Below are 27,444 nucleotides of genomic sequence, written 5' to 3'. Positions count from 1 at the left end.
CTACTAGTACACCCTTTAGCAACACATTGTTTTATCTATTATTAATTGATCAAACCACTCAAAAACACACAGGAGACCTTTGTTCTTCGATTGAACTGCTCAAAACTCCATGGAGAACCTTTCCACTCCACGAAAAAGATTCTCAAACCAAAAGCAGTCCATTTGACAAAAAGATTGAAAATCACCATAACTTAAATGATCTTAACTGTAGAACTGTAAAATACAAAAATTGAAAACAAAACATTATCTAGATATGAATGAAGTACCCTATGGTGTGACTATTTGACTGGCACTAATTTACTTGGGTGACCAGACGTCCCAGTGACATGGACAGTCATTATTTCAGGACATGCATCCTGATAAATAACTGAAAAATACCCAAATTTCCAGGTTTTAACAGGCTGGCTGGCTGTCTAATAAAGTTTTTCAGTGGCGCAAACATTGTTTTGCAGAAACAAACATCGTCTCAATATATTTACAACAGCATGCACAAAATTAGAAAGCGTAACTAATCCCACTTAAATAACAACTTATGCTATATTCAAACAGCACTGCAATGAGGAACAAATAGCAGGCTAAAACAGTGCACAGACTTGTATTTGTTTATACTTCAAGCACTCTGTGGAATCATGTGTGTTAAAGTTTTTTTTTTTCTTTTTCTTTCTGTGACCTGATCGCTATCTGATAATGCTGAGATAAGCAGGCATTATGAGGATAGGTTTTATGGGTGGGCTTACATGCTAAACAAGTGTCCCAGTTTGGGACTTTAAAAATCTGGGCACCCTATAATTTACCACCAGAGTCACTGTAATAAAGTTTGACTTTCATTTCAGCCAGTCCCTATCATTTTTCATAACTGAATAGCTTTTAAAGTTCCATTTCATGAAAATTACTATGACCAGATGTGGTCAGGCATTTATTTAGATTATGTTAATTGACACTTGCATATTGCCACTGTATATGAATATGCAGTCTGTGTTTATGTGCGTGTATAAGTGAGAGTGGCCCTTGTGATGGACTAGTGTCCTGCCTAAGCCAACCCTGAAATGAATTGAGATGTTTCTAGAACCTACATGTTGGACTCAGTCCATTGAGGGCTACAATGCTTGCACAGCCCTCAAACACACCTGAATGTCACACCATGCATACATTTTCTTAACTTGTTCTTTTTTTGTACAACATTATTATTCTCACTCATGTTAGAACACAGGTGACAAACCCAGATCTTGGTGGATGACAGTGGCTCCAGATTTTTATTATAGCCACATCCTTAATTAGTAAGAAGTTAATTTCTGTCAATGAAAAGTAATTCTTTAAACTTCATCTCAATTGATTTGCTTTTTAAGATCTTCATCTCTTAATTGTTTATTTTTCCTTTATGTCTAGCAAGTTTAATTCGATCCCATTTGCACCTATGTGCTGACAGTACTGTCTCTCAATTATAAAAAATAATCTTGGAAGGAGACGAGATGTGATTTTCTCGAGACACTTATATGTCACACGAGAAAGAGATTTAACCACGTCCGGGGCCGGAAATAAAGGACAGAGTAGATGACAAAGTAGAACGTCGTAAAGAATTCAAATAAGTTGGCGAAGTACACATGCAGAGCAGGTTAGAAATAATGGAAGTATGAAAATTCGAAAGTCTCAAAAAAAGGATAGGAAAGATTGCATTAGCTCAAACAAATGGAAATTATTACTTGTTGAAATAACGGAACAGCGAAAAGAGATTGAATATATTGTTTGGATTTAAACTTTAAGTCGGAGACTTGTAGATCGTCTATTTCGTGTTGCCAGCGAGAATTAAAAGATTCCAAAAACGTTGATGCAGTTTGAAATCCAGTGAGATGGAGTCTTTTAACATGAGATTCTTTCAAGTCACGCCCTACTTACAACTGTTTTCAAACAAGACTACGGTCATCTAACCTCAGTCATGTGAATGCTTTTGTCAGACACAGTTACTGTGCTCTCAGCTCTTTGTCGTGTGAATACTTTTGGCAGACACACTTCCTGCGCTCTCAGCTCTTATAAATTTTATCAGGACAATAATTTTATATGTTCTAGATGACAAAGCAAAGAAGAAAGAGCAAGGAAAAACATTAGAAAAGTTGTTTTTATTTATTAGAGAGAAAGAAACAGGCAGTTATACGTTGCGTTGTAACGATGCAAGTCCAAATACAGAATCAAAATTCAATGCGATCTTGAAGAAAAGTTAATGCCAAATATTGTTTTTACTAAAGTTTTAAAGTAGAAGTGAAAATAATGCATATGTAACAATTCTCATGAAAATAACAATCTCTTTAAGTTGTATATCCGGTAAATCAAACCTGGGGGTGGGCGAGCGAAGCGAGCAGGGGGCGGAGCCACCTACTTTCCATTTAAATAAATTATTTGGGAAGATAAACAAATTTTGATAGTGCTCTCAGAAAGAAAAGGAATCATTAGTTTTATAAATGTCTGATGTGACAGTAAAGAGGATACTAAGAAGACAAAAAATTCAATAAAACATTTTATACTGGCTACTACGTAAGGAATTGGTTGGAAACTCCAGGACCTGACTTTGAGATCCTGGAGATAGCCAGTCTTGTGTTGTCTTGCTTTAATTGTCATTATTGTTCAGCTAATTGCTAAGGAAAAAATAAAGATGTAAAGGTTATGAATTGTAAATAGAAGTCAATTAAAATCAAGACAAAAAAAGTCTGTTACATTAGCATCAGTAATTGGTTGCTAATTAAGAAAGTAGCTATAATGAGAATTTTGAGCAACTGTGGCTCTCCAAGACTGGAGTTTGAGACTTCTCTCATAGAGCATCTGCTGCTCTTGTGACTAAGATTCAATGTGGAGAGGGGATTGGGTCATAAGGGTTTAGTTAAACAATTCCTTCAGGACTTGTCATCATAGATCCAAATCTTGTATTGTGGCAAAAAGCCGCCTAATCTATTATTCCATTGCAGGGCAATGAGGACGAGGGACCTATGTATTTCAAAAATGTTGTGCAGAGAAAGGAACTTATCCTGAATTGGGCAGCAGTTCCTCCATGCACACCCAAGTTATCTCCTCTTGGGTAATTTTAGTGTTAGCATATCACACACATATTTGGGATTTTGGAAAAAATCGACACAAAAAACACTGATAGATGAGAATATTCAAGCACCACACTGACATTACCAACACAAGAATCTAGCAGAGTTCCTGAAACTGTGAGGCACCTTAGCTATCCAACTACTAGTGGTAATGGAGAGTGGTGACATGTTGCATGTTGATTAGCTGTATCTGGATTTCCCTCCAGTGGAGGACCTGCTTTTGGTTTGTCTCACTGATATCTCAATTTGGATCAAGGAACACCTTGCAATTTATTATGCTAGTTTCTTAATAGCTAAACTAAGAGTTAATGTATCTTATATTGCTGTTTGATTTACAGCTCTTCACTTGTGATGGTCAACTTTTTAATCTTGTTCTGTAACACTTGTTTCAAATCAGTCCCCAGGCTGATATTACTCAAATATATTTGACCTCTTTAGTAACATACTTTGGACAAAAGTGTCTTCCAAGTGAATAAACATAACATTAGCACATGCAGGTAAGAATTTCACTGTACTCTGTACAGGTGTCAGAAAAAAAACCTGTAAACCTGTCAGTCTGACAGCTTTTGAACATGGAACACACAACACTCTCAGCTTTTTTTTTTTTTTATAGAATACTCGCTTTCCGTCTTGCCTTGCAGGTGCCATTGTTCTTCACAGCTTTTGGGAATTGTTTGCATTGTAGTTCTGGTAGAGCACTCATTAGCTTCTAACTCTTGTTACTTACTGTGAGAAAATTAAACCAGTTTGATTTTGTCTTATTGAACTGAAGAGAGTTGTAGGGACTGTTAAGAGTGGTATGACTGAATCACTGGAGGTGACAACACAACTGATAGTAACTGGTGCATGCCACGATAGTCTAAACCTCACTTTGATTTTCCTTAAGATTACATAAAAGAACACAATGACTGAAAATCATAAGAATATTTGTGAGGTGTGACGTCAGTGAAAGATGCTTGCTTCTTGTTTCACAACACCTTCCTGTCCCTCTTTATTACTGAAAAAAAAATGTCCCTGTTCTCCTAATTGCTAAGCTTACAGTTGCTCATTTTGGTTTGTAGTAATGACACTGTTACATTTTAAGCATCTTAGGAGGCTGCCATCACAGAGGACTACATGCAAAATATCAGTTAGCAACTTTGACATAACTAATATGATTTAACTTCTAAAATTGATACCTTGCTTTTTGCGTTTTCAGTGACGGGACAGCCGTGTTCAGCTCAAGCAGCTCAGCACGGTTCAGGCGAAGCAGCATGTCAGTCAATCTTGGCTGTCCTGGTCTGGTCAGTACTCAGTCTGTCAGTCTATATTTGTCTACATGTTTTATGTTTTTCTCATCAACATGTCTGCCTTGTTTGCTGGCACTCTTATATCCCATTCCTGCTACCTGCTGCAACTGAGGCTTACAGCATGTCTTATTTGCTGGTCTTTGTTCTATGAAACTGTTTCAAGCTTTGAAATGTCCAGATTTGTTCAAATAAAGAATATTTACTGCTGTTTAAGGCTCTGTCAGTTAATATATTAATAAATATTTACCACGCATTAAGATTGGAGGAAAATAACATTTGCTTAATGTGCTGACTGTAGTGGCAACTTTGTTCTAAAAGTTTTTCTTTTCTTTTGTCCAGCATATGTATTTGATAATATTTTCTTTGACATGAGATTTGTAAATATTTAACTGAATATTTTCATCAGATATGAAAAAATGTTAGAGTAATTGACATCCAATTAAAAATTGTAAAAGGTAAAGGAGATACTTCTCTGCTACATCCTAGAGATATCAGATGGAAAAGGATAGAAAATGATCCCACACCACTCCAGTTTGTTTCTAAAAGTACAGGTAAACACATTAGCTAACAGAAGTATGGGAGAAAGGAGGAAAGCCACTTCACCTTTATTTATTGCAAATTAGCTGTAGAAGAGGGGGAAAAAGAAAAAACAATGCTCAGCTTTACGTCCCCCACCTTTAGCATGGAGAAACATTTAAAAATTGAAAAAGTGCCATTCCTTCTGTGTGAACATTTTTGCCATTGCAGCTATCGGAAAATTGAAAGGAAACACCTAACCTGTTGTGTTCTTGTAAGATTAGATAAGTTATAGGGGAAAATCTAGGGAGTATATGCTGGTTACATCTTTACTAAAACTTTTCTGCAGCTTATGTTTTTTTTTTTTGCCTTGTTTTGTTTTTTCCAACTTGTCAATCTTTTAATTCATTGTGGTGTGTTCTTGTTTTTGCTGTAGGCTCTTTCTCCATTTTGGCTGACAAGCAATCGCCTAGACCACCACAGACAGGTGAGCTGACAGGTTATGTACAGGTGTGTCTTCTTTATGCTTCTAACTGGCTTGTAGAGTTTGTGACATAAGTACACCAACAATGTTTTATAGGCATTTGTAAATTAACTTATGCCTAAACTAATATATTTGCAATACATTTGTAATGGGCTTAGATTTCACTGGCTGCCTGCATCTGACTAATGCTTTATTTAACCTCTCTTTGGAGAGAACTTAGATTAAATGTTACATGCTCTGTAGAATGGTCAGTTGTATATTTACTGTAATTATAATGCATTTGAACACCCAAAGGACATGGGCATGATTTCATTTTTTCCTGAGCAGTAAGAGGTAATTTCACTTCACAATTTAAAAATATTACCCTTTTTACACTCCTGCTAAAACTTTTTGTTAAAATGTGTATGTTTGTATGTTTTAAGGTTTCAAAGCCACTTTAGATTCACTTGTCATTTTCATTTTATAGATTCCAATAAAGTTTTTAACACTTGTTACATTTTCTGAATCCTTGCATACTGAATATTACCAACTCTCAAAGTGTGAATGTACAAAAGCACTCCTATCAAAAAAGATTTTCCTTTAAATGGATTGCTAGATTTTGTGTTACTCTGACACAATTACATCTCTGACTACCTTGCACTGGAACAAATTGAAAGTGTCTTCATTTAGATTCTGTTTATATAGTGGTATGATCCCCATGAGTATGTGGCCAAATGTAATGTGAACATAGGCAAGGTTTTAGAAAATAATAAAAGGATGAATTATTTTTTCAATGAACATTTATTATTTGGCAGCTACCATTTTTGTTTTTTACCCATGTTTTAAAGTTTGAGAATAGTTAAGTGATCCATTTAGCAGTCTTGTGACTGTCAGAAAGTTGACTTATTAAATCTAAGGACATTTCTCCAGTTTGTTTCTCTTTATTAAATATTTTCTGTACTTGGTTGATAGGAAGAGAGTATGGAACAAAACACCCAGGATCCACTGCACAGGGACTGGTAGGTGAGAATTGCTTGTGTGTGGCTACAATGACACACATTTGTCGATGATACAATAATCTTGGCTTGCTGAACGAGGCCTGTTCTGTTCATCATGTGTCTGTTGATGTTAGACAAATTCATTATTCTTCTGAATAACTGTAATGTGTACCCTGGAAAACTACAGTATATCATCTCCTTGATGGTGAGTTGTATATCTGTTTTTATAATCTCACAAAGTAACGGTGCCTTTCTCTTTCACTGTCCACAGCCCTGGACTGAGATCTCCCTTTATCGAGCATGTCTGGGATGAGAATTTTTCACTGGTGAGTTTAATTTTGAATTGAGAGAGAACAACAGAATAGCAATTTTATCTGTCAGACAACAGCTACCTGTGCTTTCAAAAGACATTTTGGTAAAGCAGTTTTTCTTTCTCTCATTTTTAAACTGAATTCGCTACAGTATTGGAAGTGAAACAAGCAACAGCAAGTTTAGGTAAAATAATATTGTTCTATCTTAGGAAATAACTAATTGGAAAATGTCATAGGAAAGACAAAAGAAAAGTAGGGGGTATGCACTAACGGTGTACCGAGACTCCACACTGTTTAGTATTATTCTGTTTGAGGTATTGATTTGAAATGAATAGTAAGTCAAACATTGTACAGACTGGAGAAAATAACATTTTTCTTGAGTTACATCAGGTATGTTAAAACTTTAATTAAGCAAGCCCACAACAAAAGCAGTTTGAAAACCCTACTTTCTCTGTTTACTATGTAACTGGATACTGAAGAAAAAAGCATGCTTTGAGTTGCTGGTGTTCTTCATGGAACATAGCAGTGTGTTTGGGAAGATTTTGGCTTCTTTATAAGTTATAACAGGGATGGCTATCAAATGATGGTTCGAAAAGTTACAGTGTGCCAAATATGTAAAATGAGAGTAGAATACACATTTGCTAATACAACAAACATTTGCACTCATCTGCTAAAACAGTACAACAATTTTGCCAACAACAGGCCATTCACTCTAACAAACCAGTCCTTTTTATCCAAAATAACATTGATTCAAGTTTTAAAGGTCCCCAAAAGACCTATTGCATACCCTACTACTATGAGGAAACTTAGTTCACGTGCTGCTATTCACTGTTTGAAGAACTACATTCAAATGTTTTCAGAAAATCTACCCTTGACCACTTTCCATGTGTGTCCCCATGTTTTTGAAAAAATTATAATAATACTGAGACTAAAAATGTGCACAGTACTCAAGATGTGTTAAATAACTTTTGGATAACATTCCTTGATTGTATTCTACATTTTGTGATAAATAATCTTAAACCTTTTAGTCTTCTTAATGGTTTCTGTACACTGTCAGGATGTAGATCGGAAAATTTTTGATAAAACTACCAGGGACATCTCATAAGGTGTGTTTTCAAGTTTCCATCCTCCTATTGTGTATTTAAATCTAACATTTTTACTTTGTTCATGTAATAGTTTATATTTATTTACATTAAATTTCAATTGCCCAAGACTTATTTTGTTTGGGGCCTTACATTTACTGGCCATTCCATCTAGTTTGTATCATCTGAAAACTTATTCTTATTTTATACTCTTTTATCAAAATCATTTATATACAGTATATTAAAAAGAGCAGCAGCCCCAGCACTGATCCTTGAGTGACACCACCTTTACCTAATTCTGAAAAAGATACTTGTACCATAACCATTTGCTTCTAGTGCTTAAGCCAATTTTGTACCCATCTACATATATCAGTGGCCTCTCATGTTGAACCTTATCTAGAGACTTCTGAAAATCGAGATAAATAATACTATTAATTTATCTGTGATGCATGTTACGGTTACTGGCCTAAAGTTACTCAGATCAGCCTGATCTCTTTTTTTTAGTTTCACCAGCACCTATCACCCAGAATTACTAGGACCACCTTATTAATTTCTGTAACTGCAAGAAAGTTATAATCTTCCTCATTAGGAAAAAGCAACAGAGCAAACCATTTTGAATGGATCAGGCAAAACAATTTTTTATAGAATTAGTTATTTTAATAAATTTAAAATGAAAAAGAAAGTCTCAGGATGTTCCTGGTGTTTGCTGTATTGAAAAATGTATTGAATTATTACAGCACAGTATTGGATTGATTCACATCATGATTTTTTTAAATTGTTACACCTCTAGTATTTACTTGTACAAAGCTCAGTTATTATGTACTCTACCAAAGTTGACAGGAAAATCGTGTCATAGTGCACTGCTCTAAAACCAATGCTGGAATGGATTAACCACATATATTTATGACCAGCCTAGTAATATCTAGGCAGGAGGTGAATAGTTCTGCTCTGTAATCACTTTGTTATAACGATATAAGGCCTGTCTTTTAAGAACAGTAGAGAGGATTCAATATTTGAACCCAAAAATAGCAATGCTTTTAGAGATTTCCACACAAAATATATGCTTTGTTACTAGCATCTTTTTTAACATATGTAACTGGCCCATCACTGGTAGTTAAATAGCAGTTACTGGTGAATACAGCTGGTTACAACATTTGTGAAATCGGAGAATATGATAAAATAATTTTCAGTGAAACGGATTTGATGAATTTTGCTTGTACATCTTATGGAACTGACAGTATACATATTTGCTCAGCTATGAATGCAAGTCTAACCATAGCTCATATCTTGTATATTGTGGCACGCGGCTGGGGGTGGTACCCAGCCGGGATGCCTAAGAGGGCCAGAGGAGGGCTCACGCCTCCTCCAGACCACGAGGGGGCGACCGCCCTGGTTGCTGTGGGGGCCACAGGTACAGAGCTTTGAAGCTCAACCCTGTAGGGGCCCGTGGTCACATCCAGGGGGCGCCCCAATGCCTGGAGAGCCCTGGACCTCAGCACTTCCGCCACACCAGGAAGTGCTGGGGGGAAGAGGAGCAGGGACACCCGGAGTGCTTCCGGGGATACAGCCGGCACTTCCGCCACACTGGGGCGTATCATGCCGGAGCACATCCGGGGGAACATAAAAGGGGCTGCCTCCCTTCATTCAGGGCTGGAGTCGGGTGGAAGAGGACGAGGTCTGGGAGAGGAAAGAGGCGGCCTGAAGAGACAAGGCATATTGTGTTGGCCTGGACTGTTGGGGTGACTGGTGCTGCGGCACTGGGTTGTGCACTTTAATAACTTAAATAATTGTAACTAAACATGTGTGTTGGACTTTAAAATGATGTCCGTCTGTCTGTGTCCAGGCTGCTTCCCACAATATGTAAAGTTAATTTTATTACTGTTGTCAGTTTCATCATCAAAGTTCCCTCTTACATGTGCATAACAACCACCCACATACTACCAAGGCTTTGCTGATGGTGCAGAATATTACTGAATTGTTTTAATCATTAGTGTAGAGGAGACCTCATCAAATTAATTGAAATTCCTAATCAAAATTTTACCTGTTTTAGCAATTCAGTCAGCATCACTGTGCACCAAATATTTGAAACAAAGTGTTCACAGTAAAGATACACCATATTAATTAAAATTGGTAGTTGTGCAAAGTTATAGACAGTCAGAGCCTATGGCATCAGCAATGGACACAAAGTAGAAATCATCTGTGGAAAGGCACCAGTCCACATCAAAACACTGAACCACACATTTCCACACTCACTCACACCAGGCCAAGCAATAGTAGTCATTCAGGTGGAATGATTAGCATAAACTGACTTCTAAATTAGTATACATATTGAGGGGCAGGTGTTCAATGGAGGAAACAATATTTCTCCATGCTCCAAGTCTGCTTTTTCTATTATAGAATAGAGGGACGAAGATGCTAATCCATGAAGCTTTGGTCAAGGCAGGTAGCAGCTATGGATGGGTGTGATACAAGTGCATCCAATGGCTTACTTGCACACACACCTATATTCACTCTTACCTGGACCAGTTTACCTAATGCTGCTTTTCTAGTATAATCCAAATTATGCCCAGTTTGTGTTTGGTTCAGCATCAACTAAAGAGATCCTTTACTGTTTAGTACCCAAACAGAATTAACACATATTTCACTTTAGTCCTGTCATTATTTCTTTTTTATATATTTTTCAGCCAAACCAATCCATAGACAGCTGTGCCACTCCAAACTCATCACCCAGTCCAACTCGTAGATTTGGAAGGTAGGAATTCAGTAATGTGTACCTGTACCTGACCTAGAGTCCATCCTATAAAGATTATATTTTATATGGTGTGTGAGCAGCTTTGCTTGATAGATTTTTAGCGGTTTTCTGAATCCTGCCTTCTGTCTGTCAGCAGGGGGGGTGCAAGCCCCAGAATCCTCTCACCACCCTTGTGTACGCTGAAGAGGAAAGGTAGGTTCTGCTGTCCTTGTGCTGATGGAACAGACTGCTAAGTAATTGAAACCCTAAACAAAAAATAATATATTCTGATCTTAAACGGTGTTTTGCTTTGATATTTTGTTTTTGAGCATGCTTGGAGAGGATGATGCATATAGCCACAGAGAAAACTAGCCAAGGTACAACTGGTAGGATAACTTGCTTATCCATTGCAGTAATCCTACATTAAGTTTTATTGAGACAAGTTTATGTTCATGCTTATTTGTAAAGTAATTTGAGAAACTGGTTTACTTTGAAGACTGAAGAAAACTTGAGTAATGGACAAGGTATGCTTGTCATGTTTATTACTAATAATTCTAATTATTCTAATAGTTATTCTATTATTATAGTCTAATAATTTCCTGCCTTCATTTTTACACCAAAAAATATTTCAATTTCTATCCAAAAGTTATTATTACTTTTGCCTTTAATATCATGTGTGGATGAACAATGCAGTACAAGACACAACAAACAGCTGTTCATAGTCAAACTTAAAGTTGCAGTATTTTTGGAAGCACCAACAGAGAATCTTCCATATGCTGCTGGGCTCTTTGTTTGTTTTGCATATTGAAACACTCTTCCGGTTGATGCTTTTAAAATGTTACAGTGAATGGAAGCTATTTATTTCATTGAAAGAGTCATTGCATTCTGCCAGTTATTTTTTTTTCAAGTGAGAATCACATAATGTATATTCTACAACTTTTTTTCTTTGTTTATAATAATTGGCATGTATTTTCTCTTTTCTAAAAGTAGACTGACTGATTTAAAAAATCAGTGAAAGCTTTTTGGTTTAGAGCAGTGTTCCCCAAACTCGGTCCTGGGGACCCACTGTAGCTGCAGGTTTTTATTCCAACCAGCTTCTGTTTTTAATTGAACTCCTGGGCTAATTAAGTGAACTGTTATTTTCCAAGTTCGTTGTTTTGGGAACAGTATAGAAATTAGAAAACTAAGTTTGTTGAAAAAAAAATATATTTAGAAAAAGCAGAAATATTTCTAAATGTCTTATAAATGTAAAAATCATTCCGCTGTGCTTTTCTGAATGTAGAATAAGAGAAAAAAAAATACCAGCTAATTAAATGAGATCAGTGCTATCAGGTGTTGTCACTGATTAGGAATATGGTTGGAACAAAAACCTGCAACCACAGTGGGTCCCCAGGACTGAGTTTGGGAAATACTGTTTTAGAGAATAAAATCTTATCAGATACCATGCTCTTTCCTTTATTGAAACTAGTTTATAATATGATTTTTATTTCACATTATGACAAATAGCAAAAGAAAAATTTCTAGTTTATCTAACAGTAATTTCTGTGCAGTTGATTTAATCCAACTGAAACTTTTGTGTACAGTGATCCCTCGCTATATCGCGCTTCGCCTTTCGCGGCTTCACTCTATCGCGGATTTTATATGTAAGCATATTTAAATATATATCGCGGATTTTTTGCTGGTTTGCGGATTTCTGCGGACAATGGGTCTTTTAATTTCTGGTACATGCTTCCTCAGTTGGTTTGCCCAGTTGATTTCATACAAGGGACGCTATTGGCAGATGGCTGAGAAGCTACCCAACTTACTTTTCTCTCTCTCTCTCTCTCTCTTGCGCTGACTTTCTCTGATCCTGACGTAGGGGGATTGAGCAGGGGGGCTGTTCACACACCTAGACTATACGGACACTCGTCTAAAAATGCTGAAAGATTATCTTCACGTTGCTACCTTCTGTGCAGCTGCTTCGTGAAGCGACATGCTGCACGGTGCTTCGCATACTTAAAAGCTCGAAGGGCACGTATTGATTTTTGCTTGTTTGTTTTTCTCTGTCTCTCTCTCTCTTTGTCTGCTCCTGACGGAGGGGGTGTGAGCTGCCCAAATGCCCAAAGGGGACTGGGCGGTCTCGTGGCCTGGAACCCCTACAGATTTTATTTTTTTCTCCAGCCTTCTGGAGTTTTTTTTTGTTTTTTCTGTCCACCCTGGCCATCGGACCTTACTCCTTTCTATGTTAATTAATGTTGTCTTATTTTAATTTCTTATTTTGTCTTTTATTTTTCTTCTCTTCATTATGTAAAGCACTTTGAGCTACTTTTTGTATGAAAATGTGCTATATAAATAAATGTTGTTGTTGAGCTGCCGCCTTTAACAGCTTTGTGCCGCAGTGCTTCGCATACTTAAAAGCCAAACAGCCCTATTGATTTTTGACTGTTTGCTTTTTTCTCTCTCTCTCTGACTCGCACTCCTTTGAAGAGGAAGATATGTTTGTATTCTTTTAATTGTGAGACGGAACTGTCATCTCTGTCTTGTCATGGAGCACAGTTTAAACTTTTGAAAAAGAGACAAATGTTTGTTTGCAGTGTTTGAATAAAGTTCCTGTCTCTCTACAGCCTCCTGTGTTTCTGCGCAAATCTGTGACCCAAGCATGACAATATAAAAATAACCATATAAACATATGGTTTCTACTTCGCGGATTTTCTTATTTCACGGGTGGCTCTGGAACGCAACCCCCGCGATGGAGGAGGGATTACTGTATATAAATTAACTACTAGGCAGGTAACTACTATATACCACAACACATTGACACTTTGTTTTGAGCACAGATATACAAGTTAGGATCCCATTGTTAATATTGCAAAGTGAAAAGTAAATCCTGATTGTGCCGTGCAGCCAACATATCAAGATGGATTGCAGAATTCAGTCACATATACGTTCCTAAATTTAAAGCATTCTGCCTTTGTCAAAAAACATGTTAACCTGCTTTTTAAAATAATTCTCGGACAATATGGAAGAGGGGAGCTGTAAAATGGAAGTAGGTGAGAGAGAATAAAGACATCTTCTGTTACTGCTTCCATGCTGCCAAGGGTAGTATTTGATAAAATGGTGCCAAGGAAAATAAAGGTAAAAATATTTTTAATTGTAATAAGGCTATTGTTGATGTACAGTCCAGGGACTTGAGCAATAATAAAAAAAAGAGTAAGAGAGTAACTTTAAATGAGAATGCTGAGGGAGGTAATGAGAAATGAGAAGGTTAGTAGAAGGGCAGGGGTGGTAAAAAATCAGTAAGAATATTAGATAAGCTAGACTGACATGATATGGGTAAGTGGTAAGGAGAAATGAGGGTTAAATCATTGAGCGAGTCTGGAGAAGACCTGTCATAGGGAGAACTGTGTGGGAAGGGATATAGAGAGAAACTGATTGGTGGAAGATGTGGTTGTGGCAAAGATGGGGGATACTAATCAAGGTAACCTACTCCTAGCAAAGGGGTAGTAATGGGAAGAACCTTTCACAATGTGTTTCAGTGCCTGAAATATAGCTTCCTTATTTTCACTTTTTAAAACATATCAAACTCCTTTATAGGCAAACAACAACTCTTAATTGAAATGTGTCCAGAACACCTCTTGAACAAACCATGTTAAACAATTTTTGTGATCAAATATTATTGAAATCCATTAAATAGAATAAATGTTAAGAAAAGAAATTCTGAACATATCATGTAATACAATTAAATACTATCAGTGAATCCATGTAAAACTTTACAATGAAAATAAATCTCTATTTTAATATAATAAATGCTGCACATGCCCCTTATTTTCATGTTCCCCATGTTGATTTTTCAAATAAAACAAAAAGCTACAAATAAAATTACAATTGTACAATATCCTAATGTATTATTTTACAATGTGGTAATCAGAAATATATGAATTCTGTTTACCTGTGAGTCTTGACATAACCTCTTGCCTACTGTGTAATAATCCCTCACTGCCACCACTTTGTTTTCAGATGTTAAGGCTTACTGTAGCACAGTATATGTTTTATTTACTGTTACAAAATTAAAATTTACATTTTTAAAACTGCAGTAGTGTGCTTATTAGTTCTGCTTCCTTACATGTGTGAATTCTAGCCCTGTTGCAACCAGTGTGGAATTTGCACCGTCTCCTTCTGTCTTCATGTCATTTTCATTAGGTCCTCTGATAATCTCCCAGAAAAAACATTTATAAGTGATTAACTGACCTATCTAAAATTGCCTGGTATGAGTGTACCCTCTCCAGTATTGATTTTTGGTTTGCAACCAGTGCTATCCCCTAAAACATGCACTGACCTAAACGGGCTTGAAAATGGAATGATTATTTAAAATTTTTAGAGTGAACAAAAATGATAATTTTGTATCAGTGTAATGAAAAATGCACTTTTTTTTCTTTACCCTAAGTTCTTGTCTATAAGCCGGACTCATGTATTAGCCGGAGACCAAAAATCATACGAATTTTTAAAATAAAATCGTATCATAGATAAGCCGGACTCATGGATAAGCCGAACGTACTATAACCTATAACTAATAGAAGGGAGGGAGGTCAGTGGTCTCACTCGCGCCCATTTAATTTCTTTAAGGGGGGAGAGAGTGTGAGATATTGCCGTCTCTCTCACTCCCCGCATGGCGCGGTTGGAGCGGCCGGAGCGCGTTCTTTCTGCTCTGGGCGTCGCCGAGTCAACACGAGCGCGTAGCGGTCATTTAAATTGTGATTTTATATGTAAGCATATTTAAATATATATCGCGGATTTCTGCGGACAATGGGTCTTTTAATTTCTGGTACATGCTTCCTCAGTTGGTTTGCCCAGTTGATTTCATACAAGGGACGCTTTTGGCAGATGGCTGAGAAGCTACCCGGCTTACTGTTCTCTCTCTCTTGCGCTGACTATCTGTGATCCTGACGTATGGGGATTGAGCAGGGGGGCTGTTTGCACACCTAGACGATACGGACGCTCGTCTAAAAATGCTGAAAGATTATCTTCACGTTGCTATCTTTTGTAAAGCTGATTCCTGAAAAGACATGCTGCACAGTGCTTCGCATACTTAAAAGCTCGAAGGGCACGTATTGATTTTTGACTGAAAAACAAACTCTCCCTCTCTTTGTCTGCTCCTGACGGAGGGGGTGTGAGCTGCCGCCTTCAACAGCTTTGTGCCGCGGTGCTTCGCATACTTAAAAGCCAAACAGACATATTGATTTGTTTGCTTCACTGCTTTGAAGAGGAAGATATGTTTGCATTCTTTTAATTGTGAGACGGAACTGTCATCTCTGTCTTGTCATGGAGCACAGTTTAAACTTTTGAAAAAGAGACAATTGTTTGTTTGCAGTGTTTGAATAACGTTCCTGTCTCTCTACAACCTCCTGTGTTTCTGCGCAAATCTGTGACCCAAGCATGACAATATAAAAATAACCATATAAACATATGGTTTCTACTTCGCGGATATTCTTATTTCGCGGGTGGTTCTGGAACGCAACCCCCGCGATGGATGTATAAGCCGGACTTATGTATAAGCCGATATTCTATTTTTTCATTTTCACAACTTTTTTCCTTAGATAAGCCGCGGCTTATTGACAAGAACTTAGGGTAATAAAAGGATGAAATAAACACATTATGATTTCCAGCCTTTTATCTTTCTGCAGATATTTTTCTTTTGGTAAATAAAGCTACTGATGATTTTCATGCTCCTCATTTTAAAGAATAAACACATTTAAAAGTGCATACAGTAAGTGAATGTGCCAGTTGACTTTGCCTAAGCTATTTCTTAATGTTCTTGAAAGAAATGCCTCAAATATTTTTCCTACTATTTTATAAAGCTGTTTCACACCAAAATAAAATCACAAAATTAATCAGTGTGCTTTTCAACATAGTGTTAGAGTTCTTACATTGTACTCCATTTTGAAGGAACTGCATAACAGCCTCAGTCAGGCATTATGCTCATTCTTAGTGAGCAGCATACAAAAATACTAAAGCATATGTAGATGTTCAATATACAGTATTTTGCACATTATATAATTCAAATTCAAGATGTAAAAGTGACTGGAAATTCTGTAATTACAGTTTGTGCCATGAAGCATACACTTCAATGAAACAGTTGCCACCAATCCTTCATGTTTCCTATTTCCTGATCCATATTACTAACCGAGAATGCTAAACCGGATGATGGACGCAGGCACATCCGGCAATGGGCCGTAGCTGCAAAAAGACGTACTGCGCAGGCGCAAAAACAGTCCGCATCCGGCAATGGGCCGTAGCTGCAAAAAGACGTACTGCGCAGGCGCAAAAAGAGTCCGCAAGGGTCGGCTGAGGAGCCGAGAAAGGCGGATAGAAGAGAGCGAGAGAGGCGGATGAGGGGCCGCGAGAGGCGGACAAGACCACAGAAAAAAGGAGTGAGCACAGGAAAAATTGAGAAATGAGGCGCAAAGAGCACCGAAAAAAGGAAACGGCACATAAAAAAGTATTCAAACGCAAGCAAAGCACGAAACACATTGCACACGAAACTAGACCCAAAAAAAAAAAAAAAAAAAAAAGAGGCTCGCGCACAACAGCAAGGCACCCCCCCCCTACAGGCACCGGACGGGACACACACCAAGAGGGGGATTCAACAAGCCCATGGAACACAAAAAAAAGAACACAAAACCACCCCACAGACCCTACAAGCAAGGGACGGGACACACACAAAGAGGGGGATTCAACAAGACACAGGGACACAAAAAGAAAGAAGACGCTCGCGCGACAGCAATGGCCCATACTACTTTCGCATATGTGCACAAATACTGCATCGCATTGGAACAGTGCACCCTGAAACAAATCAACAACGCAAATATGCACAAATCTACATCCTAGATCCACATGACGCAAACTATCAATCAAAGTGCTGCATCGCAACAGGCACGGATTCAAAACGAAACACCTCCCGTCTCAGACATACGTTAATGGCAGCGAAGGCTACAACGGGCTTCTCACACAGCACAGGCAAATCGATTACAGCTCCAAAACAACACGTCCCAAATACTACACATGCAACAACGCGCCTCTCAAACGGCACAAGAAAAACATACACCAGGAAAATTCATTCGGATTAATGAATGTCATTTGCAATCATTGTCATTCAGTTCACTTCCCTGAAGAAACAACTGGAAATACAAGTTATACATTTACACGTTGTTGTCAAAAGGGTCAAATTAGACTGCCTTCTTTACATTCATATACTGAATATCTACAGAGGCTTATAACTGACGATGTACCTGAAAGTGAAATCTTTATCAACTACATTAGATCCTACAAATCGGTATCCACTATGAACATTAACGGTGGCACTGCACGTGACATCCGTCTTGAAAAAATGTTGTTTATTGATGAATGTTCAATGGCATGAAGTCACTTACTCAACACCATTCATAAACTTCTACAAACGTTTATGAATAATAATATTCTATTTGAAGGAAAGGTACTTTTATGAGGAGGAGATTTTAGACAGTGATTAGCTATTCTTCCAGATGCCATGCACTCAGCTATTGTTCAGTGCACCTTAAAATACGCAGACAATTGGCATTGCTTTCAAAAGATACAGTTAGTAAAAAAGATACGATGTCCAGAACCAGATCATAACAATTGCTTATTACAACTGAGAGATGGTACACTCACCAAAACAGCTGGACTTCAGGCACATATTATTACAATTCCTCAAGCCTTTATCTGCGACAACTTAGTTACAGAGACATTTCGAACAGCAATCTCATTAGACCAAATGCCCCTTTTAACACAACGCACTATATTATGTCCAAAAAATATTAATATGGAAAACATTAATACCCAAGTCATTCCATTACTTCCTGGAGAGACACAACTCTTTCTAAGCTCTGACAAACTTGACTCTGATCACAACAATAACCATCTTAAATGACCTTACAAGTTCTGAGCTGGAATTACCTTTTACACTTAAACGGCGTGTACAAAGAAATTTTCAAATAAACCTTTACACTGTGCCACACACTTTATTGTTTGCTTTCTATTTGCATCATCTACACCGTCACACTATTCTATATCTCATTCATACATCACGCTCTTTGTCATTCCCAACACCAGGGGTTGGCGAGCGAAGCGAGCAGGGGGCGGAGCCCCCTAGTAATTTATATAAATGACATGTTGTTTACAATTGATCACTGATGTACAGAAAAAAAAAATCCCTTATCATCACCCAGGCAATGAATAAATACAGTCATTCAATTTACTTTTTTTTCAATCCCCATAGATTATTTCCCATATTCCTTCTTCTCTACCCCATATAACTGAAAAGGCCAAGACATATAGTTGCATAGTGCATTAATGGGGAAGTTTCATGTAAATCTTCAATAAGTACTTTCTGAGAACTTGGAATGAACACAATACAACTGCTTATTATTTATGATTCTACTTCCACTGTGCTTTGGGTAAACAGTAGATGTACATTAACACCATGGATTTCATCTTCCTTATTTAACCATCTGCATGCCTTTCTGTCTTGGTGATTTCTTGTTTCTACCATTGTTATTCTGATGGTACTTATTACAACTAGGTAAAAATGTTTTATTACAGTTATACCTTCCAACTTATGCTCTGCTCTCTTGCAGTTTTGTTTGAAATGACAGCAGTTTCCTGGCAGCAGTTTTATACATTGTCACTTCAGCTGTACATGTTTGGCTTGTGACCCCCCTCCCTTTCCTTTGTTTATTCAAGGAGGAGCTGATCTGGATGGTCCTCCAAAGAAACTTTTTGTGGCTGGAGTGCCGGGGTTGGGAACCACTGAATCTCCTGTGAACACTGTAGACTGCACACTCAGGTACTAAACAAGTAGAGGGTATCAACAATTAATACAATATCACAGTACTGCTTACTTATATTTACTCTGTTTATTTTCAAGTGTGTCCCAGGTGACCGGAGTTGCATCCAGTGTATCAAGCTGTAGCCCACCTCATGGAAACTCACTGTCTCTTGCAGTCTCCATACCAGACTCTCATCTGCCTATGGGTTTTACACCACCTTTTGCAACTCAGCCTCCTGGAATGTAGGACATTAATCAACTTATTCCTAATGGGGTCAATGAATCAGAGAATCATGAAGTGGAAGCCAAGCAAAGCGGGGGGAAAACGGTTCCCTATAGATCAGTAATCAGGAATCCAAAGAAAAATACACAGAGCCAAAAAACAGGAAATAATAATAAGAGACCCATTACGCTCAGTATTAAGAAAATTTGGAGTCAGAGCAAGCTAGAGTTGACATATAGATGAAAACTGCCATGGCACCAGTGCCCCAAAAGTTATATTTGTTTAATTCTTCAGTGAGCACTGCACTGTTTTGTATATCATGTTCTGTGATAAACAAACTAGCTTGAATGAAAATGGAGACGGAATCTTGCTTTACTAGTACTGTATGAAAACAGATGAAAAGTGCTCCCTGGTGACATTTTGCAGATTGACTCCATATTACCTGTAAATAGTGAAAGAGTCTTAAAAGTCCAACATTTATCTAGGTGACCCTTATAAGCTGTAAATTGATAAACACACCATTATCTAGAACATAGATAAGTTATGCTTGTTGATGTAAATAAATATGAAAGCCATAGTGTACAGTCATATACCAAATCTCTTGTAAATAGAAAATAAACAAAAAATAAGCCCTGTGACCTGTAGATAGTAACAGAGACCAGGGGACAATAGTTATGTGTAAGTAGAAAAGAGTTGTATCAACCTTCCTATGACTAAGCGACCTTTGTTTCTTGTTAAGAGACATGCTGCCAAATGTCTATCATGTAAAAAAACAAGTTCCTTGTCACTTGCGCACAGACAGTTCTAGTAGCAAGCATTTAGCCATTTGACCATTGTCAACATTTGGTACACAAGAATTTCTCATGAGACAAGTGACCACCACTGACCTGGCTTCTGCTCATTACAATTCTTCCTTCTTCCAGATGAACAAGAGACTTGATGTCTAGACAGTGCTGGCCACAGTGGGATTTAACATTCCAAATAAAATTCTAACTGGACTATAACATATTGCTGTAAAGCTTAATGTCCTAGACATTTGTCTTCTTTTGACAACATTGTAATGCAAAAGATTTTGAGCTGGAGAAACACATGGGTATATAGCAGGAAGGTAGTTTTGAATGTGGATCCAAACAGTGTAGAAAATGTCAGAGGCTGCAAATGTGGGCCTTACATGGGAGGCTACCAAATGAAATGATTCATGTTGCAATCAGATAGATGGTGTTGTTGTTAGCCTTTACCAATTGTTGGTACACTGCCTTCAGATTATTTAGATTTATTTATCATGTTTTGTTAAACTTTAAAAGGGATTCAAAAAGAAGGCCTTCTGGTTTGGAGCCATCTTTTTTAATATTTTGTTTAAGGTGGGATGTAACAAATACATGACCAACACGCTGTCCTGAACAAGAATGGAGTCATATAGTACTTGGAGATGAGTTAAAAAAAAAAAAAAAAAGACTGACATGAAAGTATATTTCATAAGCATAATTTTGCACAAAGATATCACTGGTGAAAGTGGTGATACCAGTGTGTTAGATGTAGAACTTATTGCTCCTTTGTCAGAGGCAGTCAAAATTAAGCCCTGGAAGGACGCAGCTTACATTCCAACCAATCTGACAATAAAAAGGTACATTATATCTGTAGATGAACCATGGGTTAATTCCAGTACTTTCTTATGTGATTCTTTTGTACAGACTTGTTCTATTTTTGAGTTCACTGGTCTCTTATAAGTGGTTTTGCTTGTAATCAGACCACCTCTTTTAAAAGAATTGTATCAAAGGGAAAAACTAATAGCATATAAGCAGATGCTGATGTGAATGACATACAGTATGTACTAATGTGTACCAGTCTTTCACTCTGGTGTCCAACAGGCTGTTTTTAGCAAGTACGTGATGTGGCTGAAACCAAGCCCATGATATTGAGCTTTTCATCTCAAAAATATATCTGTACAGCTGTTTTGGAGAAGGACAAAAATTAACATGCCAAGTTCTTTCAAACATTTTTAATTGTAAACTGGTGGTACAGTTAGATTAAAAGGTTCAGGGCAGACTCAAAGAAGCTGCTGGTTTTTCAGATTGTTTGCAAACAAAAACCTATTGGGCTGCAGGACTGAGTTTGCCTACTGGTTAAGGTAAAGTGAAATAGCCCATTTGCATTGCTGTAGTGATATACTGTACCTTGCACTCTTCAGCATGTCTGTGTTCAAGGCATTATTTTGGTGGTTATTTTATTTGCAGAATTAAGAAATTCACTCATTGATTACAACAACTAGAATGCCAGACTTACTTCCATATTTGAAAAGGTGATAAAAACTGAGGCATTTCATGTCCAAAGTATTGAACTAAACAATTAAGAACATTGGGAAATAATTATTACCATTGTTTTTTTTGTACATGTTCATATCAACTACTGGCAAAAATATTTGACAAAAGTGACTTGCAAAGTAGAACCTTGAGTTCATAAATTGAAAACAAATATTCTGATTTGTCTGTACTGTTAACATAAAAAATAGGTTGTGAAATATATATTGGCTGTAATACTTTTGTTTCCTTGGTACACCTTTGATGCATACTGAACTACCGGTTATAGCAGGCTTACAAATTTTTATTTTTTGCCATTTTTGTACTATTGTTTATCTCATTTTACCAGTGTTTAGTTTATGTATTTTTTTAAATTTGAACACCCATTTTTATACTCTGTTCTCTTTAACTAGGGAAAAAGGTAAAAAAAAAAAGTTAAGTTCTTAATTAAAGTAGAAATCATATTTTTAATAAGGAATATGATTGGAATGATAACCCACAGCCAGTGGCATCCCCAAGGACCAATTGGAGTTCTAAATGGCCCCGTCATTGTCATGCAGCATTTAGGTTGTAACCGAGTAGGACTGTAAAGTCCACAACCAACGTTCTGTCTTTTAACCTGCCATGTCCCATTTTTAAGTGTTCAGGTTGACTATACAGTATGAGTTCATGCACATACTTTGTTTTTATATCTTGCAGCATTACCTTTATCTGTGTTCTTCCTAAATATCAGATGTTTGTGCAAATCATGCTGTGTACTCCTTTCAACTCCAGAATTGCTGAAATAAACCTGTATCCCACAACCTGTATTGATTTCTTATTTTGGTGGAGGTGCAACTAATGCAGTATCTGCCTGAACAGCTAGAATGTGTCTCTTTTTATTAAAGAACTTTTCTTAATATGTTGTAGAAGGGGTTGTAAAGAACAAAAAGTAAAGAACATAATTGTACTGAAAAACTGTCAGAAAAAAAAGGTTGCACCCAGTAGTGATATTGGCATACTTTTGCCAGAAAAGGTTCAACTTCTTAGATCTCTGATGAGAAACAGATAAATACCTGAAATTTTAAGTGAGTTCATACAGAACAAACTACTGAAAACAGAAGGTAGAGTTATTAGATAGTAATGAGCCTGGGCTTACTGGACATAAGAACCAGCTAATGACCTGTTATCATATAAAGGGCAAAAAACATGGTATATCCAGGGTAAGTGATTAAAAAAACACATTGTATTTCACTTCCAGATTATAATCTGTACATAAAAAATAAAATTAACAGGAATATATTGAATACAAAGAAATTGTATCTTAAAACAGGAAGACTGTGCAGTAGACTGTCCATCTAAATGACTCCCAAAAAAAAACACTCTTCTCTAGTTTTTCAATTGAGGCTTGACAAATTTGGATGTAACGAACAGTAGGCTACAATTTACATCTCATATTCTTGCATCCCTAACAAGAAGATCAAGTGAATGTAGCCAGTCCTTCAGTTTCACTACTAGTCAAATTATACATTCATCGGCCACTTTATTAGGTACACCTGTTCAACTGTTTGTTAATGCAAATCAGCCAATCACATGGCAGCAACTCAGTGTTTTTTAGGCATTTCAAGACAACCTGCTAAAGTTTCAAACTAGGCATCACAATAGGGAAGAAAGGTGATTTAAGTGACTTTGAACATGGTATGGTTGTTGGTGCCAGACAAGCTGGTCTGGGTATTTCAGAACCTGTTGATCTACTGTAATTTTCATGCACAACCATCTCTAGGGTTTATAGACAAAGTTCTAAAAAAGGGAAAATATCCAATGAGCGGCAGTTCTCTGGGCGAAAATGCCTTGTTGATGTCAGAGGAGAATGGCCAGACTGGTTTGAGCTGATAGAAAGGCAAAAGTAACTTAAATAACCACTTGTTACAACCAAGGTATGTAGAGAAGAGCATCTCAGAATGCACAGCAGATTGGTTACAGCAGCTAGAGACCACACCGAGTGCCACTCCTGTCAGCTAAAAACAGGCAACTGAGGCTACAATTTTCATGGGCTCACCAAAATTGGACAATAGAAGATTTGAAATGTTGCCTGATCTGATGAGTCTCAATTTCTGCTGCTGACATTTGGATGGTGGGATCAAAATTTAGCGTCAACAACATGAAAGCATGGATCCATCCTGCCTTGTATTCAGGCTGCTGTTGATGGTGTAATGGTGTGGGTGATATTTTCTTGGTACACTTTGGGCTCCTTAGCACCAATTCAGTATCGTTTAAATGCCACTTCTTACCTGAGTATTGGTCCTGACCATGTTCATCTGTTTATGACTAAAGTATACCCATCTTCAGATGGCTACTTCCAGCAAGATAACATGCCCTGTCACAAAGCTCAGATCATCTCAGTGGTTTCTTGAACATGATAATGAGTTCACTGTACTCAAATGGCCACTACAGTCACCAGATCTCAATCCAGCAGAGTACCTTTGGGATGTGGTGGAACTGGAGATAATTCACTGAATGCAGACACAAAGCACTAAGACATATTCTTAGGTAAAATCCAAGTATAGATTTCATAAATTACTAAACAAAGAGTTCTTACACATAAAGACAGATTTGTTAAAACACAGAAAACAAACTAGAAACTGTTTTACATAAATGGAAACCAACAATATCTGCCTATTAATAAACTGATGACCTCTGGCCAGCTCCTGAAATTTCATGAGGGACCTTGCTCTCCCTCATTCCATCAGATTTGTCTTGATGTTTTGGCAGCACTCGATGCTTCATGAGGACTCCCAGCTCATTGTTCATGTTGTGGTACTTTATGCCACTCAAAATTGAAGAAGTTTGTTGTAAAAGGTATGTACCAACTTAATGTGTTACTCACATCTGCTAATCAGTACAAAATATTAGAGGCAACATGGTCAGTCCTGAATACCAAGACCAACTAGCCACTCAAGGCCATTCTACAACATGAAAGAAAGAACTTTTCATCTGATGATTCCACAGTATGTGCCATAAACAGTACACCCGGGGTCCCGATCTTTAACACACATGAAAGAGGGGATGCCCCTAGACTAGAAACGTTGGTGATAGTAGACCCTTGTGTATCTGACTAATTTTTGTGTATCTCCAGGAAAGCTGGCACTGCATTATTTTTTAATTATTGTTTTTCTTTTTTTTTGTGGACCATTCATCTAGCACCAAAATGGCAGATGTGCCATCTAACTTGAAATTAATTCAACACAGTATAACTGCAGTCCACTACATGCTCACTCAAGGGTGTCATTCATGACATGCCAATTTTCCAGTTGTTTGTTGCATGCACTAGTAAAATGCAGTGCCTTTCTATTTCAACAGATGGCATATACAGTACAACAGACACTGTAACCTAATAAAGGAAATTTTAAATTGAAAAAAATAATAGGAAATAAAACGTTCACAGAGAATGTACAAATCCCATTAGCTGTTGCACATAAGGACGTAGCTGGTGGAGTGACTGCAGGAGTATCAAACTGAGGTCCTTGGATTCCAGCACACCCTCTTTATACCTGTTCATGGAATTTGTCATTTATTTACACAACTCCTTCTCTCATTTTGCTATATTAATGAGGGCAGAACACCAAATTGTGTAATGGACTAAAATTAAGTTACACTTAGTATTCCTTTGACATTCTTTTTGAATTCCTGTATTTTTTCTGTTTAAATTTCACTTTATTAAGTCGTAGTGTCACTTTGTTGCCTAAAGTAAATGGTATGTGGAATTAGATTCTCAACATTAATGCTAACATTACAGTGTAACCATCTGTTGAAACAAATGCAATGGATTTTCTTACTACATGCATTACTAAAACCACCCCAATAGATGACACATTCCAAATATTAATGCTGAGTATGGGCAAACAAAGCGTAACTTCTGGACAGACAGATATTGACAAATCAGTGGGTAGTGAATCTGGTCTATTTAAGTTGGCTTTACATCTCTGTAACATTTTTTACTGAACCAAAGTAGTGCTTCCAAGAATTGAAACAAAATGTAAATCTAGCTTAGGATTCACTTATGCCTTATTATATTGCAGAAACTGGGACAATTATCAAGATGAGATATTGGGACGATTTTACTATTAGCTAACAAAACAAGTTTGATGGACTGAATGGTGCACTCCCATTTGTAAGATCTTCACAATTCTTAAACTGAGTAAGTTTGGAATAACCGCAACTCTTTCTAGATATGGCCACCCAACCAAACTGAGCAATCATGGGAGAAGGACTGTGGTAAGAGAGCTGTCCAAGAACCTGAATTGTCACTCTGAGTACAAAAGAACTGTTTTGATGATGGAAGAAAATTCCAGAAGGACAACCATCACTGCAAAATTCTACCATTCTGGGAAGAGTGACAGAATGGCCAGGCAGTAGCCTCTCCTCTCCTAGAGACATGAAAAGGTCTGATTACTTATGTCAATGTGATTTTCACTTTTTAATGTATAATAAATTTGCAAAAAATTATAAAATTCTGTTTTGTCTTATCATTTAAAAACCGATTAAGTACTGAGTGTTGCTTTATCTTATTCTTCTTTTGGCTACTCCCGTTAGGGGTTGCCACAGCGGATCATCTTCTTCCATAACTTTCTGCCCTCTGCATCTTATTCTGTTACATCCATCACCTGCATGTCCTCTCTCACCACATCTATAAACCTTCTCTTAAGCCTTCCTCTTTCCTCTTGCCTGGCAGCTCTATCCTTAGCATCCTTCTCCCAATATACTCAGTATCTCTCCTCTGCACATGTCCAAACCAACGCAATCTCGCCTCTCTGACTTTGTCTCCCAACCGTTCAACTTGAGCTGACCCTCTAATGTACTCATTTCTAATCCTGTCCATCCTCATCACACACAAGTGCAAATCTTAGCATCTTTAACTCTGCTACCTCCAGGCTCTGTCTCCTGCTTTCTGGTCAGTGCTACCGTCTCCAACCAATATAAACATAGCTGGTCTCACTACTGTCCTGTAGACTTTCCCTTTCACTCTTGCTGATACCCGTCTGTCACAAATTACTCCTGACACTCTTCTCCACCCATACCACCCTGTCTGCACTCTCTTTTTCACCTCTCTTCCACAAACCCCATTACTCTGTACTGTTGATCCCAAGTGTTTAAACTCACCCACCTTCACTAGCTGTACTCCTTGCATCCTCACCATACCACTGACCTCCCTCTCATTTACACACATGTATTCTGTCTTGTTCCTACTGACCTTCATTCCTCTCCTCTCTAGAGCATATCTCCACCTCTCCATGGTCTCCTCAACCTGCTCCCTACTACAGCTACAGATCACAATGTCATCAGCAAACATCATAGTCCATAGGGACTCCTGTCTAATCTTGTCTGTCAACCAGTCCATCACCATTGCAAATAAGAAAGGGAGGGCACAGATCCGATCCCTGATGTAATACCACCTCCAGCATGCATCCGTCACTTCTACCGCAGACCTTGTCACTGTTACACTTCCCTCATACATATCCTGTACAACTCTTATGTATTTCTCTGCCACTCCTGACTTTTTCATACAATAAAACAGCTCCTCTTGAGGTACCCTGTCATATGCTTTCTCCAGGTCCACAAAGACGCAATGCAACACCTTCTGGCCTTCTCTA

The 27,444-nt window shown here is 37.6% G+C and overlaps 1 protein-coding gene across 2 annotated transcripts in view; it reads left to right on the top strand.

Annotated features, from left to right (window-relative positions):
- The window catches only part of LOC114648761 (P2R1A-PPP2R2A-interacting phosphatase regulator 1), a 37,413-nt gene extending 14,796 nt beyond the window's left edge, over nt 1–22,617 (top strand). Inside the window, exons 2-9 of one of the 2 annotated variants that reach the window (XM_028798001.2) lie at nt 4,282–4,366; nt 5,325–5,375; nt 6,324–6,370; nt 6,621–6,675; nt 10,427–10,494; nt 10,631–10,686; nt 19,210–19,312; nt 19,394–22,617. In XM_028798001.2, coding sequence (XP_028653834.1) covers nt 4,282–4,366; nt 5,325–5,375; nt 6,324–6,370; nt 6,621–6,675; nt 10,427–10,494; nt 10,631–10,686; nt 19,210–19,312; nt 19,394–19,541 — 613 coding nt within the window. In that variant the 3' untranslated portion in view covers nt 19,542–22,617. Of the gene's footprint in view, nt 1–4,281; nt 4,367–5,324; nt 5,376–6,323; nt 6,371–6,620; nt 6,676–10,426; nt 10,495–10,627; nt 10,687–19,209; nt 19,313–19,393 lie in introns of both variants that reach the window. The other variant, XM_028797999.2, reaches the window with a different exon arrangement.
- The last annotated feature ends 4,827 nt before the right edge of the window (nt 22,618–27,444 follow it).

This window comes from Erpetoichthys calabaricus, chromosome 3 (assembly GCF_900747795.2).
Source record: "Erpetoichthys calabaricus chromosome 3, fErpCal1.3, whole genome shotgun sequence".
Lineage (NCBI taxonomy): Eukaryota > Metazoa > Chordata > Cladistia > Polypteriformes > Polypteridae > Erpetoichthys > Erpetoichthys calabaricus.
The sequence above is the reverse complement of the archived record's forward strand: the minus strand, read 5'-3'. Positions and strand labels throughout refer to the sequence as shown.